The 22,927-nt window shown below is 36.7% G+C and overlaps 1 protein-coding gene across 17 annotated transcripts in view; it reads left to right on the top strand.

Annotated features, from left to right (window-relative positions):
- The window catches only part of MCTP1 (multiple C2 and transmembrane domain containing 1), a 482,756-nt gene that overhangs the window by 284,479 nt on the left and 175,350 nt on the right, over positions 1 to 22,927 (top strand). For all 17 annotated transcript variants that reach the window (XR_004318469.1, XM_032476195.1, XM_032476180.1 and 14 more), the window contains 3 exons: positions 701 to 831; positions 15,528 to 15,714; positions 20,551 to 20,644. Coding sequence is in view for 16 of the 17 variants with exons in the window: in XM_032476195.1 (XP_032332086.1) it covers positions 701 to 831; positions 15,528 to 15,714; positions 20,551 to 20,644 (412 nt within the window). In the remaining variant the exon portion in view is untranslated. The remainder of the gene's footprint in view (positions 1 to 700; positions 832 to 15,527; positions 15,715 to 20,550; positions 20,645 to 22,927) is intronic.

The following is a 22,927-nucleotide window of genomic DNA, read 5'->3' as shown; positions in this document are numbered from 1 at the left end:
TTCACAAATATTCATCTTAATTCACAAACATTTTTGGCACTCTGTTTTGGGGAAGGAGAGCTGAGGCTCTAGTCACAGACTTGAGTCTAGACCTTAAAACCTCATGACTATAGATGGGTCACTTAAACTTCAGATCTCAGTTTCTCCATATATAAAATGGGGATGATACATCAGTGCTATAAGTGGAAAGTTTGCCTGACCACCCAAAAGTTACTTGCTTTTTCCTCCTGCTCCCACAGAACTTCATTGTCTGTTTTTTTCCCATTATTCAGCTGAGAACTCCTATGTCTGTGGAGAATAAGAAAAAAAAAAAAAAACTCTGGGAATCCTCATTTTCCTTTATTATGAAATGACATACTATGAGTTACATCTTTGTGCATGAAGTGGTTATATAAAATAAATGCTAGCATCTGAGTGGTCTGTTTCACTTATAGACTCCTTGTGTTTTCTATGTAATTTGTACCTCTCATCTGTTATTCAAGATGATTAAGTGGTGCCTCTTCGTTTTCGGGACACATCCTTTATGCTTCTTTCAGACAGTAAGCAATAAAGATATTGGACCTAATGACTCATTTCCATCACTTCTGGAAGCTCTTGTTCAAATCACTTATGTGCTTTTCTAGATAGTTTGATTTAAGTCTCAAGTAAAATTTTTTTAAAAGACTGATATTGATGAGTAATGACTTTTTCTATTTTCCAGATTATGCCCAAAACTTTGAATCCTCAGTGGAGGGAACAATTTGATTTTCATCTTTATGAAGAAAGAGGTGGAATCATTGATATCACTGCATGGGACAAAGATGCTGGCAAAAGAGATGATTTTATTGGAAGGTTTGTGCAATTTGGTATTTTTGGCTCACCCTAATGCAGATGAATTTTGTTAAAAGAGTATTTCCTGTCAGTCTTCTGGTATTATAATTGGTATTTACTCTTTTGAAACAAGGGATCTTACCTTGTTAAGAGCAGGCTTGGGTGAATTGAAAAATAGATTTGAAGACTGACCAGTAGGTGGCAGTTTTGACCAGGTGATGGACAGGCTATCTGCATTTGATATCCAGAAATTTTCTCCAGACGTCAGAAACATTGTGCATAAAAGTTATGGGAGTTGAGAAAGAGGAATCTCATTTGATACAAGATACTTACAAGAAACAAAGAGCATATTCATAGCCTGCAAAGTGATCTGAGATAATATTACTTTTTGTAAAGCGTATCGTGGCCGTAAAATGCATTGTTTCATACAACTCCCTACAAGGTAGAGAATCTTGATCATCTCCTAGGAGTTTATAAATCTCCTAGGAGTTCAAGTTTTAGTGAAGGAAGTGTGTAAGTGAGGCATATCCACATTAACCTGATAATGCAGCGAAGAAAGTATTCTGAGGCTTACATGACATCTCTCTACAAAGACAAGGTTATTTTTGAATGATTGCTTGAATTATCTGAATTTTTTTTTTCTTTAAAGCCTGGTTTTATAGTTTTCAATAGTTACATATGTGTCTTTGTTGCAAAGCACATTGAAACTTACCAATCCTGAAAAAAAGCATGGTGCACAGGAGAATTTGTTCGTTTAGAAAATTCTTTCTTCATTGTAGTTCACTTGATTTCCAAGTCTCTCAACATACAGCCTGATGAAATGCATACATACTACTACTAATAAAGAGAATTTTGCACTAGAAAAGCAAAAATAGGAATCCAACCCAACATATTTATCTCTCTGTTTTTTTGTTATTCTAATAAGTATGTTTTAAACAGTGGTTTTCTTCAGAAGATTATTAAGTAAGAGGTCAAAGAATAGCATCAGTTAACCTTTAATATTTTACTTATAAAATGAAATGAGAAAAACACCGCTATAATCTAATGCTGTGTTATACTTCAATCCTTTTTAAAGGGCAAGCCTTCACTGCATACTTTTTCCCTGTAGTAAAACACTATTTTCAGAGTTCTCTTAAAGTTCTACCCTGCCCTCTTTGGGATATACCACCAGCTTAAGTATCAGTACAGATCTGTTCACACACTGAATACATTTCATTTTATATAATATGTATATTATATGTATATATGCCTGTTTCTGTCTTCCTCAATATGTTATGAGCTCTTTCAAGTAAATGTTGTCTAGCTATTCCTTAAATAATGAATTCCTTTTCATAACTTAGCGCAACATTAGCTATATTTGTTGACCACAAGATAATCAGAATGACTGTCATGTGTAACTTGCTACATTAATCTCATTAATTCAAATTTTCTTATATTAGTCAAACAGTGAAATAATTGGTAAAATGTACTGGCACTGGTACTTCTGAATCCGTTTTACATAAAGTCATTCTTATCCTTTTCTTTATTTTTTTTTCCAAAATGACATATCCTTTTATGTATTTTCTTTCTTTGAAAAGAATCTCCAAATTCGGAAATTATGAAAATTTCTCAGCCCATTTGGTACTGACCTTTCCCTTTTCCTCACTTGATAATACTACGAATCCTTCGAGGGCCTAATTATATTAAAGAAATGTTTGGTGGATAGGTGTACCTGCTTATCTCACTTCACTTTGTTTCTACAGGTTTGTCTGTATTTTGGCAAATTTTGAGAGATCAATGATAAATGGTTGGTCTGAAGATCGTAGGGATTGCTCTAGATAACTGGGGGAGTGAAGAAAGTCTTATGAAGTTTGGGAAAAGAAAAGAAATCCATTTTTGGAGCTTCTGGGTTGGTGAACTTGCATAGATGCTGGGGAGTGACTTGCCCTGAGAGGGCGTGGAAGCTCCACGTGCCTTACCACACCCTTGCCCTGTACATCTTCTATCTGGCCATTCCTGAGTGATATCCTTTTATAATAAACCAGTAATTTAGTTGGAAGTGTATCCTCCATTCATCGATTTTTATCTGTTGGCAATATTTACCACTTGCATATAGTTTCTGGCTTAGCCTCGCCTGGTTTGTTGGGTGAGTTCTTTATGGCCGTGGCTATTACACAGGAGAACCCAGCAAGCAGAATCAGGCAGCCCTGAGCTCCATCACCTCGTTGTGCCTTGATGGACACAACTGTGTGCTCTGCTTCCCAGTATCTTGGTTGGGTTAAAACTGGCTTGGATGGTGAACCCAAATGCTACCATTAAAGACTTATAGGAATTTCTAAAGCTCCCATTTATTTCAAATGACTTACTTTTATTTCCAGTTATATTTTTTCTAAATATAATAAAAAACTTACCTGGCATCAGCTTCACTAAAAAACATTTGCTTTTGGTCATATGCTAAATATAATAGACTATGAAAGCAATTTGAGCCCCTAAAAATTTTAGAGTCAACAAAAACACAGACAAGAAGACTCCTAGGACAGCTTTTGAGTATCAGTTTAAATCATTTTACACAGTAAAGGGAGTTATTGTTGAATTTTGAGGTAGTCAACTGTGAACAATAGAAAATTGTTATTCCCTCCTCTAATGTAACAAACATGCCTGTTGCAGAAAAAGGAAATGACTATGGCCAATCACCATCATTTCAAATCTACTTGATGTCCAGGCAACAGCAGAAACTCTTGGTATCTGACTTCATACTTATTAAATTGTATTTTACACACATCCTGCTACTGAAAACAATATACTATTAGACCTAAGTGGCGAGCAGGTCAAGTTGCTTGTGTTTATGTGAAGGTTGTGTGGGACCAGTGGAAATAATGCAGATTATAATAGAATTTCTTGAGCCTAGCATAGTTTGGAAAAGAATTGACTTATCTTCCAATCAGATTTGGGTTCTAAGATTAAAATAACAGGAGTAAAATTGCTGTCATGGTCATCTTCATTCTTTTGCAAACTATTGCAATATTCTATATCTGTGTTAAATTATTTTTAATTAATTTTTATTGAAATATATTTGACATGTAACATGTGGAAATTTAAGGTATACAATGTTCATTTAATAGATTTATATATAGTAACATGATCTCCATTGTAGCAATAGTTAGTGCCCCTATCACGTTCATGATGATCTTTTTTGTGCATATGGTGGGAATAAGTAAGATATGTCTCTATTCACTTAAAAATTAGAGACTATTCCGGGAGTTGGCTGGTGGCTGGTGAATAAATTTACACTGGCTATAGAGGGTAATACTGTCCCATCAATGCCCAATTGTTTTTAAGGATACAGGTCTTAATTCAGTCCCATATTTGAGAACATGTGTGTAGATTAGATTATCTACATAGACTAGTTTCTTGCATTATAGTTTGTTCTTGTTCGCTTTGTTTTCCAGGTTGGGGTCACATATAATGACTTTTGAAATATGTTTTTGTAACTGTATACTCAATAACAGGGCTTTTTTTTTTCATGACAAAAACAATACTGGTTATGAGTGAAAGAGCCACTTGCAAATCTGAAGTGTCCATATGGTGAAAACTGTGTTCACACTGAACATCATCCAGTCCCATTCTCATTTGAACCTATATAGCCAGGCTTTTGCCCCGACAGTTCACCAAAACTGCTCTTGTCAAAAGTCACCTGTGACCACCAAGTTGTTAAATCCAATGGCTGGTTTTCAGCCTTCATCTTACCTAACCCAACAGCAGTGCTGGACTTGACTGATTGTTTCCTACCTTAAAGTATGTTTTTCAGTTGGCTTCCTCTTACCTCATCACATGCTCTTTTTTGGCCTCCTTTGCAGGTTTTTTTCTCATCTGCCTCCTGATTTAATTTTGGAAAGCCTCAGAGCTCACTCCCTGGGCATCTTCTCTGTCTCTACTGGTTCCCGTGGTGCCTTGATCCACTCTTGTGCTTTCCATACCATCTAAGATTGACGGCAGACAGACAGCTTTACTCTATAACTCTTTTCTGAACTCCAGACTCCCCTGTCCAACTGCCTGCTTAATATCTCCAATTGAATGTCCTATAATAGGCTTCTCCATTTTAGCAGGTCCAAAGCCAAACTTCTCACCCTCAGTGCTCCCAAATCTGCTCTTCCTTCAGGATTCTCTCTTGTTTGCTACTAACACCAAAAATCTTGGAGTCATTTTTTATTCCTTTCTTTCTTTGTCATCAAATCCATCATCTTGCCAACTTCTCCTTCAAAATGTATTTAGAATTCACTTACATCTCAATCATGATTATGGTTCCTGTGGAAGCCACCATCAGCTTTCATGTGGGCAATGCAATAGCCTCCTGTTCTTCCTTCAGTATAACAGCAATAAAATAATCTAATTCCTCTGCTCACAGTCCTGCAGTTGTCTCCCATCTCAATCTCAGTGACACCAAAGTCCTTACAGTGGCCTCTACTGCTCTTTGTGATCTAGCCCTGTGACCCCTCTGCCCTGAACTTCTGCTCTTCTGCCCCTCCCTGCTCTGCTCTGTCCCAGCCTCTTTGCTGTTCCTCAAGCACACCAGACACCCCCCTGCCCCAGGATATTTCCCTCCATTGTGACACTCATTATGTGTCCACCTGCCTTGTTTCTTTACCTTCTTTAGATCTGTGCACACATGTCACATCAGGGAGGCAACTACACTAGCCCTATTTAAAATTGAAACTTCTTTCCCTTGATACTCCCTTTCCCCTATCCTGCTTTGTTTTTGTCCATCGAAGTCATCACCATTTGACACACTGTGCATTTCACTTACTTATTGTATTAGTTATTTCCCATCACTAGCATGTGAGCTCTCTGACGGCAGGGGTTTCTGAGTGTTGTGTTCATCGTGGCCTCCACATTACCTAGAGAAGTATATGGCAAGTAGTAGGTGCTTGATAAATATTCACTGGATTTAATTTTATATCAACCTGAAGCTTGATTTAATACTGGAAGTTATGGCTCTTGCTTCTCTAAATAAATACAGAATTTGACACCAAGTGTTAATGCAAAGGCTCATAGAACAGCGTGCCTTAGTGGAAAGTACAAAGGTTCAGTGTAATTAAGAAAGGTACATAAATTCAATAATTCAAAAGGGAGAATTAATGAGTTAATGTATTAAAGTGGGTAGTCTTTAGCCTTAAAAAATACTGAATGGTTGCATTTGAAGAAAAAGCAACCTGTACATTTACCAAGATATTTATAACTTAAAAAAATTTTTTTTACTTATAACTTTTTCATTATTATAATAGCTAGCGAGTTAATGCCATCTGGTTGTTAAATTTTACACAAAAATAAATTTACCACGAATGGAAAGAAACAATGATAATAATGTTTTACAGTGTATAGGGCACTATTACACACATTAGCTCAATAGTAGGGGATAACAAGGGTGGCTCCTATTATACCAATTTTGCAGGTGCAAAAAGTGAGGCAGAAGGAGGTTTAGCAATTGCTCAGCTAGGCCAAACTTGGGGTGATTGATCTGAGACTCAAATCTAGGACTCCTGACTCTGAAGTCCATGGTCCTTTCACCTCGGTCTTGTATTCAGTATGTTCTGAAGCCATGAAGTGCACAATAAAGTGCCCAGTAGTCAATAAACCCACTTACGTGGTGTGCAACATACTGCAAGTTTGAATAACAAATTTTACCTGTCGCTGAGCTACAGATTTCAAGTGAAGGTGAAATAATGTTAATCTGCGTGTAATTATTTAACTTTCTGATCACCTGCATTTTGGCAGGCAAGACGGACTGCCACCTTTACGATAATCAGCTAATAAATCCTCATGATTGTTACACTTTTATGCAGAGCAGTAATCTGAACAAATTGGCTGCTGACAGCTGCGGTAAATTGCCAAGAATGAGTGCTGTCAGAGAACAAGTTGTTTTTATGAACGTGCAGAATAAGTAAATCCCGTGTCAAGCAATTTCAGTCAGTCGGAGTTATTTGCAATCTAATATAGCAAGATTTATAGCATTATTTATTCGTGTGCAAAATGCTTGTTTATCTTTAAAGTGGCTTGATTTGGGATACATCTATTTTAGGTTGGTGGATTGCTACTGACTTTATTTGCTGCGTTGTTATCAGGCTGAGGCATTGGTACTGACCATGACAACGACATGCTACAGACACAAACTTAAGTAGAGTTCTGTTTCCACAAAATTTTTAGTAATAATATATGATAAGAAAAAGACATTCCAGATGGGCAAGTTCTGGGTGAAGAATAAATGCTTTCAAATTCTACAACCATAAAAATAAATTTATGACTCTCTATTTAACACCAAAAGAAAGAGAATGTGGGATGAGTAGGTGTACACTTGTGCCAGTCCAGGTGTAGTGTGGCAAATGAGGAAAACAGTCTTTACTTTGTATGCTAACCAACTTAATGTTTTCTTAAAGTTGAAGATCATTGCATTGGAACATTTTTCACTCTATAGATTCTGATTTGTAATGTTTCTTATTGGTTATATAAACACTACAACAAATTGCCAAGATGGCAGAGTAGAAGGATGACTAGCTCACCCTCTCCCATGACTACACCAAAAATTATATCTACATACAGAACAATTTGCACAGAATACCTACTGAACTTTGGCAGACTATGTCTTACTTTGGAAATACAAGATGAACCCTCACAAAAATGGGTAGGAAAAGAAAGGAATAATACAATGATTCTTCACCTTCCTATACAAATAAGAGTAGGAGCAATCCCGCTGCATTATTAATTTGAAAGCACAGAGATAGCTAGTCAGAAAATTCTAAACTGAAGAGAGTTTTTAATGAAATCATTATATTGCACCATTTTTCTTATTAGGGATTCAGTAAAATATTTCATTTAGGAGATAGACAATATTTCAATAAGCAATGAAGTATGTCATTGATTCTTGGTTTTTCTTAAACTCAACCTAAGCCAAATGTATTAAGATTTTAATAATCCATTTTCTTTCATGGCTTACTATTTTTTCTTCTGAAGATTTTCTCAGAAAGTTTATACTCCCTGCAGAATTTTGTATACAACAGGCAAAGTTTCCAGAGACAGTTTCTATGCACCACTATATGTATATTAAATAATTTACCTTCAAGGCAGTGAATGGGGAAGCTAAGAAGTTTGTAGACAGGTACTCTGATAAAGTCATCTCTCCAAAGACTGTTGAACAGTGACAACTTCTGACAACAGAAAGGCAATAACAGTGTTAGCACTTAGTAATGTCAGAGGTGGTGTGAACATGGCATCATCATGAAATTTGAAAGCACTTTAATGGTTACCTATTGAATTCTTCAAAATGTAAAGATTCCAAGGAATTACGTATGTTATGTATATTATTGATTTGTAATATAAGGTTTTATGATATATTATGTATTATTCATTTTACTAATGTAAAGTAGTTCTCATGCATTAAGCAATCTCAAAAAGCTTCATAATTTTATTGTTAAGTTTGGTCCAAATTACGTAAAATGTGTTTTTAGAAGTTACCCCCCAGCAAATAAATTCTGCACAGTATTGTCTTCCTATTCTGAAGGCTTCATTTTTAAATGTCCTCTCATCCTGTTGGCTTTATAGTATCACGGGCTAATTCTCCGGGGCACACATACTTAGAAGTTCGTTGTTAGAGCAGATGTAAATTTCTGTTGCAGATATTCTTCCTGATAACTCTAAGTTGTTCTGGCTGACTTCTTGCTAGATCCAATTCTGCCACACCATCGGTGAATCAGAATTAGAGTGCAGCTGACATAGAGCTCAGCCAGGAGTAGGTGTATCAACTCTGCATATTCTTGTTTTTTCATTCTATTGACTTGTGCTTGTTCAGTTAGCATCATCCTCAGCCCACAGTTTCCTTACTGGGATCTTTTAAAGCCAGTTGTCCATTTTGTGAGGATGAGTTGAGTTAAAACTAAATACCATTTGATACTGCTTATATGTGGAATCTTAAAAAAAAAAGATGCAAATTTTATTTGCAAACCAGAAATAGACTCATGGACTTAGAAAACAAACTGTGGTTACCAGGGGAAAGGAGGGGAGGAATAGATTAGGAGTTTGGGATTAATAGACACACATATTGTATATAAAATAGATAACAAGGACCTACTGTGTAGCACAGGGAACTATATTCAGTTTCTTGTAATGAGCTGTAATGGAAAAGAATGAAAATTATACATGTATATGTATATACATGTATGTATATGTACAACTGAATCACTTTACTGTACACATGAAAGTAACATTGTAAATTGACTACACTTCAATAAAAAAATAAGCATTTAAAAATAACTAGATTATATAATCCCTAAATCCCCTTAACCAAGTGTATATAAACTGTAATTCGGGGAAAGCAAGTCAGCCATAAGGGGGCCACTGTCAGCCTCTCCATGTTACGCGGCTCCTACTCTTCCCTCAAAATACTTGCTGGCAACATGTGACGTGTCTGATGTATGGGCCACTGATGTTAATGCATCTATAAAATACAAAGCTTGATTTCTGTCCTATTTTTAAATTAAAAAGTAAATCCAAATAAGCCTAATTTACTTCCTGCACCCCAGTGGTCTAACACATTTACACATGTGTGCATCTGGGGTGCTAATCACAAGACTGTTTCATCTGAGTAGAACTGTCATCGGTCACTGGTTCGGGCATGGCAGATGGAAAGGCAGGGGTGAAAAAAGCGATAAAAATGCTGAAATTTTTCTCCTCGAACTCTCAGGGGAAAATGTCCCCAAATCAATTAAATCAATGTGATACATTCCTTCTATGCCGCTAAATATGTGTATATAGTGTCTCAAAAATGCAAAGAATTTCCAGCTTTGATGTAGAAGTCAGGAAACACGGAAATTTCTCTGAGCCTCAATTTCCCCATTTGTGGAATGAAAGAAAGTAGCTCTGAAATCTCCTTCAGTCTTGAGTCTGTTTTGATTCTTCTGTTGATTGATTGATGAGTCAGGTTCAGTAGAGACAGTAAGTTCTAAAATTTTACAGTATCAAATGAAGGCATATGGGATAATAAAACTACACATTATATTTACATAGCATTTTCATCTTTCAAAGTACTTTTCATCTATTGTTCCTGTGTTTTTGCAACTCTATACAAAGAAAAGTCATGATTTTTTTAAAATTTCCATTTGATAAATGAGGAAAGCTAATGCCCAAAAAGTTTAAGTGACTTGCTTAATATCACAGTACTAATGAATAATTGAGCTTCATTAAACCTTTGGTGTTCTGAACCCCTGACATGGACTCTGAAGCGAAATAACTTCATTCAAAGCAACACAGTGAGTCTGTAGTAGTTGTGGAAATGAGGATGTGAGGAACAGATGGCTTAGAAAGGACTGAATCTCCCAAATTTAACAGAGGCCTGAGACATCACACACTTAATAAATAGTTAATTAATAAGTGAATAAATAAATGTCAGAAAGAAATCAACCCACTTTCTAGGGAGATAATATAGAAATGGTAAAATGAGCACATTAGGTGATAATCTGGCTCTGCCACTGTCACCATGGCTCAGTTTTTGGCCTCTCTGAACCTCTGTCTCCTCAGTCTATAAGTAGTTTAATACTTACAGGGCACCAACTATATTCCAGGTGCTGCTCCTGAGGCATATCAGGAGATTGACAGGAAAAGACCAACTGCAAGTTATTTCAATGAGAATTAGTAAAAATTAGCCAAGCAAAGATAGTTGAATACACCATCTCAGGCAGTGAGGTTACCTCATCTGAATAAAAAGAAAAAGATGAGCCCTAGCATGGATGGGGGGAGAATTACAAGCTGTCAGGAATGACTTAAATAGTGTGAGTTAACAAGTGACACCAAGACAGATGGTGGGTCATGGAGGACACCTTGCTAAGGATATTCCATAGGTGGTGGGAAGCCAGGAGTGGGATGTCAGGACTCAGGTCTGGGTTTTAGACATCTGTAACTGAGGGGATTGAATTGTGCCAATGGTTTTTACCTTAGACCAAGTTCCCTATGAAACAGAGCTTGAGGCAATGATTAGGTGCTGGTGCTTAATGGGGAGGTACAATCCCAGGCACAGAGCAAGAGAGGAAGAACATGAGGCAGGGAAGTTATGCAACGTGATACGTTACTGAGCTGCCATGTTCCTTGTGCTTCAGAGACACAGTGGTTGCCCAGCAGGTGTGCCCACGTGGCCATCTGTGGACAGTAATATGGAGAATTATGCTTTGGAACAGTTTGTAAGCAGGTGGAAGTTGTGAGGAATTATCTTCTATCTCCTATACCACTGATCTAAGTTCAGCCCACAGGAGACAACTTCTGCATTGCTTCATCTGGTTTCTTTGGCAGTTGATCAGAAAACCAGATCCCAGACTCCAGAGTGTGGCTTTCCATCCAAGTACTGAAGTGATCTTAGAAGCCAAAATTTGGGGCATGGGGCACTAGTGGCAGCTGAGGGGAATGCTCAGCCCATTTGGGCAAGTCAAAGTTAACACAGTCCTAGGCCAGTCTTAGGTGGCAGACCTGTGAGGACTCAAGCCCACTGGATTGGTCACAGTGGTGGGACAAGGAGCAGGCACTTGGAAAGACACAGCCAGAAGTTGAAGCTGAGGACCCAGGTTCTATGTGGAAACCACATGTAAGAGGAGCTGTTCTTTGAACCAAAGAGGAGAATCCATACCCCATTTTTTCACCCTCTCTCCATCCATGGTGACCTTAATTTCGACCCCCCAGTGCTCCTTAGGAGACCATGTGAAATAAGATTAGATGTTCTGCCTTCTAGCACCAGCATTCAGACTTTTTTTTGGTGGGGGAGGGGTGTAATACATCTGAGGAATAATATTTCACGGCCAGTAAGATAAATTTGTTCTCTTACTCTTTTTGGTGTGTGGGATTGCAAAGAAAGGGAGTTGTAAACAAGTGCAAACATGGGTAGAGTTAAAACAAATTACAGAATTTGGGGATTTTGAGAATTTGAAGTTTGTCTAGTTCAATTACCTCATCTCGTAGATGAGAAAACTGGAATTCAAGAGGATAAATTGTCTTGGAAAAGGTCATACAACTAGTCAGTGACAGAGAGGTAGAACCAAGAGAATCTGACTCTCAATCTTGGGCTCTTTTCTGTGTGTAAGTGTCCGTGTACATAGTTTTGGAGTTCATGAATTTGCTTCTATACTTTTTAAATATTGCATTTTCATTTTCATAACAATATAAAACCATCAGTTTTTACTTATTCGGAACCATCTGGATGAACATCTGTTATTTCCATAGCCAAACTATAGTGAATCCTTCCTTTGTCCGGACATAATAGTACAAGTGAGCCAAATACAGGTAAATCTGCCTGTTAGACTGCCAGAACCAAATACTATAGACTGAATGGCTTACAATCAACAGAAATTTATTTCTCACTGTTCTGGAGGTTGAGAAGTCTAAGATCAAGACACCAGCAGATTTAGTTTCCTGGTTCATGAACTCCTGTTTTTCCTCTGTGTCCTCACATGACAGAAGTGTTGAGCGGGGTCTCTCTGGTGCCTTTTTAATAAGGGCACTAATCCCATTCATGAGGACACCCCCTCATGACCTCATCACTTCCCAAACATCCCACTTCTTCCTACCATCACGTTGGCCACTAGGTTTCAACATATGAATTTTGGAGAGCACATGAACATTCAACCATAGCACTGGCCCATACTAATTAGTACTGAATTCATTTTGCAATACACTGTATTGCAGGAGTTCCATTGTTGTAGACGTTTATTTAGTAACAGTAAAGGGGTAGCAAAAAATTTTTCTTCACCAAACTCCAGCAGTAATTTGACTTGATGCCCATTTTTAATGCAGATATCAGAGATGCTGTGACACTAGCTTTATTCTCAAATTAGCAAGACAATTTTGCTTACTTACCAGTGACATTTTGTTTTAAATAGCATCTGAGGATTACTCCCGAGCAGAGTTTCTGCATGAATAGGAGATCTGAATAACCTCAACTAGCAAAAAGAACCCTGAAGTCATTGTCATTAATATTCCCTCATCAAATATATTTGTATAAATAGGGATTTTCTATTTTAGAATGATTAAAATCAAAATTCTGAAACATTAAATATAGGACAGACCTGGGACTATTTGTATGAGTACACCCAATATTGAAAATTTAGTTGCAGCAGAAAAGTATGATCCTCCATATAAATATGTAGTGATAATTGAAATTCTGTTAGTTCTATAGCTTTTAAAATTCAATTTGCAATTTTTTCTTAGTTTATCATCTTACTAGAGCAATTACTTATAGCCTTCTTCCCTAGTTTATATATATTTTTAAAGCATAAAAATAAAAATAACATAATTCTGTCCTTGAAAATATTTTTTTCTGTTAAAAACAAGTCCAGGTATTACCCAGTTTAAGAGTGACCTCAAACAGCACATGCATCCTCCTGGGATACACAATTTCAGAAATGACGTATTCATTAAGGAAAAAGCCTAGATCTTGGATTCCAGAGTCCCAAGTTCAGGTCTGGCTCTGCTAACAAGTAACTGTGTATCTCCATTAAATCATGTAACTTCTCTGGCTCTCAGTTTTCTCATTGCCAAGTAACAGAGATTTTGAAGATCACAAATCCGTATGCCTACTGGAACCAGGTACAGAATTAAGTGAAATAGTCCAGCTCTAAGTTAGATAGTACTGGGGACAGTAACTTAGAGGACATCTGCTCTGTCTTTCAAGTTATTTAAATTCAAAACTTTTTTAGCACCACATGCGAAAAAAAACTAAAGTCATGGACCAGATTTGATTTGAAAGTTGCCAGTTTGTAATTCCTGGACCAGATTATCTTTAGGACACCTCCCCCAACTCTGAAGCATTGAATACAATGACTCTAATGTAAATGAGGAGGAGGCCCAGCATCTGCATGACCAGTGCTAAATGGTAATGGGCATAGAAGGAAATCCTCCAGAAGGTTTCATTGTGTTTTAGTGTTTTAAGAGGAATGCAGTATCATACAAAGGAATAAGGCAAGAACAGGGCTGGGAAATGCATGATCAGAGTGATCATCTTGGTCCCAACTTTATCCAAACCAAAGTACTATCTGACCTGTAATCCCTATTCAATTTTCTAGTATCATACTCCCAATCTAGTCCAAAGATTTACTAACATTCAACAAATGATAGGTTAGGCACTGTGCCAGATGCTGGCAATATCTGTAGAAAATCATATTCATGTTTTCTCTTTTTATTGAAGCATGCATTTGATTGGTTGTTTTTCACCATTACATTTTTTAACCCTCACTTTGTTCCAGGTATTATTAACAAGGACTAATTCTAATTAAAGTTTGAATATTAGCTAAGACATTTGATATGTTTTTCCATCATTTAGAATTTAAGGGGACAGCATGAGAATATTTTGAAATGGATGTTGTGTTCACAGAAGCATTGACGTTATTTGATACACATCCTAACTTTAGGAACATGTTTTCCCAGACTTGGTACAGACCCTCATTTCCTGCTCTCTCAATAGTTGGCCTTTATTGCACACAAATTTTCTGTCACTGACCAGGGCATTTCTTTTCTTTTTCATTCCTTGCATCTACATTCCTCTTCCTCCCAATTGTTTCTAGTCTGGCCATCTTTCATGTCATTTTTGATAGAAAAAAATAAAACGTAAATGTCAAACTTTGATTCTGTTTCTAAAATCACTCACTAAAATAAAGAGATGCTGGAATGCTACCATAAGCTTCAAGGTCCTATTCTAGAAGTTTAATTTAAAAGCAAAATAAGAGGGGGAGGGTATAGCTCAGCAGTAGAGCACATGCTTAGTTAGCATGTACGAGGTCCTGGGTTCATGGGTCCCCAGTACCGCCATTAAAAATAAAATTAAAATAAAAGCAAAATAATAAACAATAAGTAGATTGAGAATAAGGAACAACATTTTAATCTGTCCCTAATAACTACTGACCACCCAGTTTATGATGTCACCGCATTTATTCTTACAATCGGCTATTTCCTGTTATAAATGTCTTTTATTCATGTCTGCCCCCTTTCTCTTGGTTTATTGGCCTTGTGGTCACCACAGTTTCTTTCTCTTCCTAATCAATTGACATTTTTATGGAAAGAGTTTGCAAAGTGTTCAGCTCTGAGAGAGTGGCATACTGAGCATGGGCTGCCACCTTATGAAACCTCTCTCAGGACAACTCTGGTACCTAACACTTGAGTTAGAATGTTTTCAGAGGAATTGTTTGTTAATTTAGATTTATGCAGTGCTCTATGAATAAATTGGCATGGTTTTAAAAATATAAAACTTATGACATCACCATAGCATGTATTCTATTCACTGCTTAATAACATTTATGAACAACGGCAAAATACCTGTTGTTTTAAAAGTGGCACAAAAATTCCGACACTTGGTGGTTTGCCTCTTTAGACAGCTCATGTTAGTCCTTCTGTAAGCAAAGCCCCAATGATCTGGGCCAACCAGGGACTGAAATTCCCTGCCAATTTATGAATACAGTGACAATGGCTAGTAATCCAATCAGATAAGTATATTTTTTTGCATCTTACAGGAAATAAGCAATTAAACAGTAAAATAATCAAGAGTCAGAATTTTGTGAAGAAAATCAGCTGACATGAAAGATATATGCTTCCAGTGGTCCAAATGGTCTTTCCACTGATTTTTCACAGAGCTCTGATTAGCCTGCACCTACACTGTTTGATGTGGCAAAAAAAAAAAAAAAAAAAAAAGCCATTTGCTAATTCAAAACATTTGTTTTTAGGTGCCAGGTCGACCTGTCAGCTCTCAGTAGGGAGCAGACTCACAAGTTGGAGTTGCAGCTGGAAGAAGGGGAGGGGCACCTGGTACTGCTGGTCACCCTGACAGCTTCGGCCACAGTCAGCATCTCTGACCTCTCCATCAACTCCCCGGAGGACCAGAAAGAACGCGAGGAAATATTAAAGAGATATGTACGTATGTAACCCTCCTCCTTCAGGGTCATGTGTGACTAGATGAGGTTGTAAATAATTTACATGGAGTGGCAGAAGTACATCTGAAAAGCTGTCTGATAAATGTATCAGCAGAAGCAGAAAGCTGGGCAGAAGAAAACACCCTGCAACTCTTTGCAGAAGGACTTGGGTTACCCACGGATATCTAGATACCTGGTCTTCTCTGCAGTCTCTTCCAGCACAAGTTCTAGATTTTGAGATTCTCCTCAGTGATTTTTATCACGCAACAAAATTATGCAGGGAAACGTCCCACAGCAGAAAATCAAGTGTACACAGTAATACTTTAAAGTTAGTTCATGACTAGTTTTTTGTAAGCGGAATTAAGATTTCTTTATCTTTCCAAATTTGAAATACAGTTTAATGGCACTTATATGAATTAGTAGCTTGGTAACTGAAGGCTAATCACAGAAATAATTTTTATTTTCAACTGTTTAGAAAAGCCTCACTTCATTTCTTTAATTTTTTAATTGAGTATGAATTAAAAGGAAGCCTCTTTAACTTTTGATCAGATGTAGAGTGATAGGGTGGAATAGTGAGTTACTAAAATAAGTACCCTTCTCAAATGCTACCAAACCCTCTCACAACAGATTTGCCTATTTCCCAGCATCCTCATGTTTTCCATTTCCCACCACGTAGTTTTCCTGAGTCAACAGAGAGGGGAGCTCTTACTCCACTGTTCTGTCTCAATGAAGCCTCGAAAAGTGAATGTCTCAGGACCCATGAAGCTGGGAAAAAAGCTTTTCCACTTCAAATTACAAAGCTTGTATTGTACAATGCTGCCAGGTGTTTAGAAGGCTCCTCTAGACACTCAGCCATGAAACCAAGCTCTGACTAACAAAAGGCCGCTTAATTTTTTTTTAGATTTTAAAATATTCCTGTTGCTGACTGACATCCTTCCAATAACTGAATTTAATAAAGATGTACCTTATCAGGCTGCGCAGATAACATGAAGTGCTGGTACTAATGCTCTACAACATTCTTCAAACAGATTAGCAGGATGTGCGCTTCAGCAAATTTATTCTGGCTATCTCCACGGAATCAGCTGTCTGCTAATGCTTGTACAACTCATCCACCAATGGTGTTATCATAAACAGTTTAATAGAGGTGACTTAGCAAGGCTAAAGAGTATATATTTTTAAACCACCTAAGAGCCCAAGGTATTGTGTGGCATCCTCTAATACATAATTGCAGTTGTGAAAATTATTTCCCATTTTGGTACTCACCAAGACATATTCTCCTGTTACCAGAAGTGAGCCTCATGAATTAAAACAATGTTAAAGAAGTTAACTGGCATAGTAATATGAAAATTATTCTAGGTATTATAGTATTACATTTGATGGATTAATACTTGATACTATCCCATATATTAGAATGACACTACAGGCTAGGTAATTAGACATGATCCTATTATTACTGATATTTTTTTTCTTTTTGCTGGATGGGCCTCCTTAAATCAGCCATTTCCATTTAGAATTTGAATATTTGTTTTTATACCTTCTTTCAAATATTAGTTATTATTTTAATAAAATATCAAATATTACATGGATGTCCCAGCTACTTCTCAGATTATATTCTGCTCAGTCTCTTCAAAAGTGAACTATATTTAAATATACTTGTTTTTAGCCCTGAATTTCAAGCAGAGGCCTGTATTTCCCTCTAGAGACATACTTGCCAAGAAGCTACTGTCTGCAGCATAGTACATGTATTATGATCTCTCATAGCAATACAAGGACAAAGACCTATATTTTAGGGTCTTAGAGTATCTCCTTTTTATTACATAGATTTTGAAATGAATGAATGCTGTATCATGTCTGAAATATCACTTGTTTGGGAGACACATATGAGAGAGTTCATTTGGAGAATTATTCATATGTTTTCCTATGAGAACTTGTGTTTTGTTTTTATTTTTGTTTTGTTTTTTAAGTTCAGGCTAAACTTGAGAATTTGATTTGGCTCCAGTTATGGTGAGGAAAGTAGGTGGCTTGCCCGACTTATATGAACCAGCCCTGAAAATGCTCTCCATTGCTGTCGGTCAGCTGTTCATTGCAAAGCACTGAAGCCCCACAAATTAAACAGACATTACTGTGTGAGCCATTATTTGATCACCACATTCTGAAAAGATGGCTAATTCCATTTTTCTTTTTTTTTTTTCTTCTTCTTTCTGGGGAGAGGGAAGCAAGGAAGGTCAATAGGGGGCGGGTAGTAATGGGTAGTAGACCAAGAGCGATCGTATGACCTTTTCAGAACGGGTGTGCTGAACCCTTGCTCCCCCTTGTCACAGTTTAAAAACCAGAGGAGCTAGTTTAGAGAAGAAGTTGTTAGCATTCCATTTTTATTATGACATTTCACAGTCATCTGATTTAATGTCCCTTGACCGGATTGTCCACCGTGAGACGATGGGCTTGAAATGTTATTTAGAGCATTGATAAAAGGTGAGCGGTTCTAAGATGACAGCGAGTCATAAGGCTGGTGGTGTGACATTAATTTTCTCCATAACAGAGATGGAATAAGACGTCACGGTGACAAGCTGTCAATCAGCTCCGGCCCCTCAGAGCATCTCGATGCCATAGGATGGGGTATTGCCTCTCCCGTAATAGAGCTGAACTGAGATGCTCTCCTGACAGCTGCTGCAGCCATAGAGAAAATATATTATACAGCCTTTCATTAAAAAAATAAAGAGGACTCCTCTCCAGAGCATTTCAATCTTTTCCCATCTATTGAGGGCTGAAAGGATTCACAGCAAATCATAGATTCCTCTGCTATGGAAATTTCTGGCTTCAGAAGCCATCCAGGTTTTGAGGCCTTCTAAAATAACCATAAATAACAAGTCAGGAATACCTCTTGATGAAGCATTACTTCAAGTTATATGTTTAAACCGATACATTTACGTTTGGAGAGGTTTTTTTGTTTTTTTATTTTTTCTTTTTGCGGAAGAGTTCTTATTATAATCGACGTGTGTTACTTGCCTAAACAGTTGAAGTTTGCAATAAATTACTGAGTGTCAGCTGACTCGAGGAAATGAAACCTTCAAACAATAATTACCCTCCAAATGGAAAGCAGAACATCAAGGCTGATGCACCAGAAGCTGTGTGACCGGGAAGTGAGGTTACCAGCGTGAAAACGGTTCTCAGACTGAGCGCTGAAGATACTTGTTTTAGTCACAATGGAACTTGGTTTAATGGCTCCTGAAAATTAAAGGACAGGAACCCCTTGATAAAACCCTTCTCTGCCATTAGATTAAAAGACTTACCTGGTCTACAGCACTCAGTAAACTCTCAGATAAGAGGCAGCTTCCCAAACCCAAAGGTTACTACCTGAGGAAGACAGCATGCCAGCAAATCTCTGAATTATAATACTGCTGTCTGAAGTCTCCACTGTTCAGCCCTTCATTTACAGGAGTTTAAATGGAGAGAGAAGTGCATTTTTATGGAACCCAGTCATCTGGGTGGTTTAAACAGTTTGGGTGATAAACAACTGTTTAAAAACAATAAAAGATTAAGAGCTAATCCATGTGCTAAACACTCCTTTTTAAAAGTTAGGCTATGAGATTATGCATCTATCTGTGTTTCCTCCTCTCAGTATGCCAAGGTCAGAGCTGCAGGGTAAACAATGACTTGTCATATGGGACTGATAAAGTTAATACTGCTGTGAGCTTGTGCTTGTCAGTACTCTCACATTCTCATACAAAGATGGGAATGTTCTTTACTCTAGTAACGTTTTAATAGCTAATTTTATTACGCAAAACTATGTTATGCTTCCCGGTTTTAAAGCTTTCTAAAGATTATGATAAAGAAGTACCTTTGATTTACTGAGTAAAAGTGCTGATCTTGTCATGAGAAAAATACAATGAGGCGTAAATAAATGAATGCATATCATCTCCTATAGGTACATTTTACTAAGAATTTGTGTCCATTAGAGTTCTGAATTATTGTCTTGGTATCCCTCTTTTAATTCCTTCAAGTATTACACTTATTAAAACACTACCATTATTAATTTATGAAATTAAATAGGTTTTAGCATTTGGATCTGATTTTTCTATTAAAATTTCTACACCTACTACAATGGCAAATAAATTTACAAATTTAAGAAAAATTGCTTACCACTTTTAAATTGATTTTTATTGGTCTATTTGATTTCTTTTTGAAAATTATATCTGTCCTCTACCTAAAAGGTGTATGGAACTATGTAAGACTTTAGAATTAAGTATTAGAAAATATTCTTTCAATAATTTAACCCTCATCTAGCACCTGCAATTTAGAAAACTCACCGAGAAGAAAATAGTAGAAAAAAGTTAATTAATTTAATGTTGGCTTTCTTACTCTCAAAGTCTGAGGTGTGTTACATAACCAACAACTTAAGATTCAATATTAAGAATCATTAGTTTCCAAATCATCATTCGTACAGATGAAAGATTTCTTGGAGTGCTTTGGTAAAGGAGACTGAAGAAGAAAGCAGACTTGTCCTATTTTATAATTTATTGTTCAACATCTACTGTTAATTACTTATGGGAAAGAAATGTATTTTTTACTCTTTCAAAAAATCTACTTATATAGCAAAAAATGATCTACATAAATATACGTGTGCATGTGTTTGTGTGTGCATGTACACATTCATATAGAAAGGTCATCTGTGCTGAAGAAACATAAGTATCCCCCCTCCCTTTGTTTTTCCACAAATATCCTTTTGATCACTTATGCGGCATCCTGAGATCAATCATAATACTTAGTATTTTCTCAGCACACTCTTTGAGACCCTTTAGGACCTTTCTTTTCTAATACTGATATTGGGATCTTTCAGAGCCCATTGCGGATATTTCACAACCTGAAAGATGTGGGATTTCTCCAGGTGAAAGTAATCAGAGCAGAAGGGCTAATGGCCGCTGATGTCACAGGTAAGAAACGATGCAGTTCTCCTATTGCATATGTATCAAGCAGCATGCAAGGTCTACTCCATTTAATGACTGAACTTTTCTGTATCTTCTTCTCTCAGAGGTATCAGCTTCCCTCAGATGATACTATAGTATCAACACTTATAATTCGAACATGCATAAAATCTGTTGCATAGTTACTGAAAAGTTAGATGTATAATACTCAATTACTTGGTATGAATTCTTTGTATTTGGGTTGCTGATCCAATTCCTTAGTTGTCCAAATTTCTTAGCACATCCCAGAGATCATTCTGGATCTAAACTTAGCATCTACATTGTTCTAAATGTTTTTTAACCAAGAGACAGACCTGTAAAAATGCCAAAGTCAGTATGATATCTTCAAGTTTCCTGATTTGGATATTGCTGTTTCTATGACATATTCATTAATTATTTCATCACTTTCCAGAGTTAAATCATTGTTTGGAATTTGCAACTATTTGAGCATTCATTTATTATTTATTTCAGAGGATTTGAGGGATGTTTATATGATTCCTTAAATAGACCATCTCAAGATGGATAATAAATAAGACTAACTTGACCAATTTTTGTGTAAAATTTTCTGCTCCTGAAAGAACATATCCACTTAGTATTTGTGGAAATATGCTTACCACTGTGAATGGTCAGTATGTTGACCCTGAAAGTGTAGCTGACTTATTTGAAGGGGAGAAATGTACTTTTCCTGCCATAAAGAGCTTGCAAACGCTTTATAACATCGCTGCTGCCCTTCTTTAATTCATGGAACAGAATCAAAATCTAATTAAAAGATCACATGCCTTAAAATTAAATAGCAGATGTCTGCTTCAAAATGGCAATATTTTAATTTTTTAATATTTATGTAGTATCAAATGACTACTTATTATATGATAAAATTAAAATGTTGACAGTTTACAGTTTCTTTAAAGGGAATATTATCAACTCATGAGTAACCAAGAAGATAATGACAACTGTCAAATATTATTTCAAAATAGGCATACCTGAAAACAGTGGGAGAGAGCGTTGTTTGTAATCTTTTTGCATATATACTTACTTGGCTCTGTGTACTAAACAATTAGTGAATGGTAAGTTTTTTCATTTTCTATTTTATTTCTGGTGTTGTTAGAATCAAATTATTCTGAATACAGTGATTTTTTCCATCATTACGCCACTTTCATTATTAGAACCATTCATTGTTGACTGACTGCTCTATTTTTGTGCACTTTGAGTATTAACTTAACTACTGGAATAGGAACACTGGGCTGCTTTTACACCACAGAGGTCCTAACCAGTCTTTGATTCCTAGCAGCAGGTGGATTCAGGAATTCATGGCAGTAACTCTCACCATCATGAGAGACATCTTCACTTTTCTTCAGGATTTTCTGTGGGGAAGTTAAGCACCCAGCCTTGTGATAATAACATCTGAAGATAGGGAGAAAAGCCTAAAATAAAAAGTATTTCAGAGGGCACCTAAGTACTCTCACTGGACATTTATAGTGGGCACAATAATTTCTTGTAGAAACATTCAAGTCCCCTTTACTTCAAAAGTCTAGATACCTGCCCATTACACAAATTCAGTGCGATTCTCTGTCTCTCTTGGAGAGAAGCTGTCATTGCTTTGGAATCTTCATGAATATGCAAACTATGTTAACCCAGTTGGTCTATATGCCACCGCACAAGTTAAAGTGCATGTTCTCTTGAAGCTGGGAAAAAAATAGCTATATTTCTTTCCTAATGGTTCTACGTCAATTAATATGAGTAACAATCGTCTTTTCCCTGGGGATTCGGTGAGACATAATTTTGATCTGATAAAATGAAGTTTAATTTGGGAAATACTAAATAACAGATTCACCATTTTTTCCTTCCAGTTTTAGGGATATAAATCTAATAAGTCCTCATTCCACACTGACCTTATAATCTAATGTGCTCTGAATTGAACAAGAGAGATGTTGAACTATTCAGGGGCAAGAGGATAATTCAGTCTTTGACCTTGCTCACTCTTGGACCTTTTGTGGTCTTTATGACATTTGTGATGGTGGCAGAAACCGAGGACCATATATTTAAGTCACAATGTCTGAATATTCTTCCAATTTTTAAAATACTCTTTACTTTTAAAAAGGATAAATATTTATATGTATACTGATCCTTCCTGGTCTTTATCATGAAATTTGGGGCACAAATAAGCTCTTTGTATACTTTATCTCCTACTTGCTCAAAAAAGAACTATAAAAATATGTTGTGCATCTCAGTGGATAATTATAGTCAGGCCTTGCA

The sequence above is a fragment of the Camelus ferus genome, chromosome 3 (assembly GCF_009834535.1).
Source record: "Camelus ferus isolate YT-003-E chromosome 3, BCGSAC_Cfer_1.0, whole genome shotgun sequence".
Taxonomy (NCBI): Eukaryota; Metazoa; Chordata; class Mammalia; order Artiodactyla; family Camelidae; genus Camelus; species Camelus ferus.
Note: the sequence above shows the minus strand (reverse complement) of the source record. Positions and strands in the feature narration are given on the sequence as shown.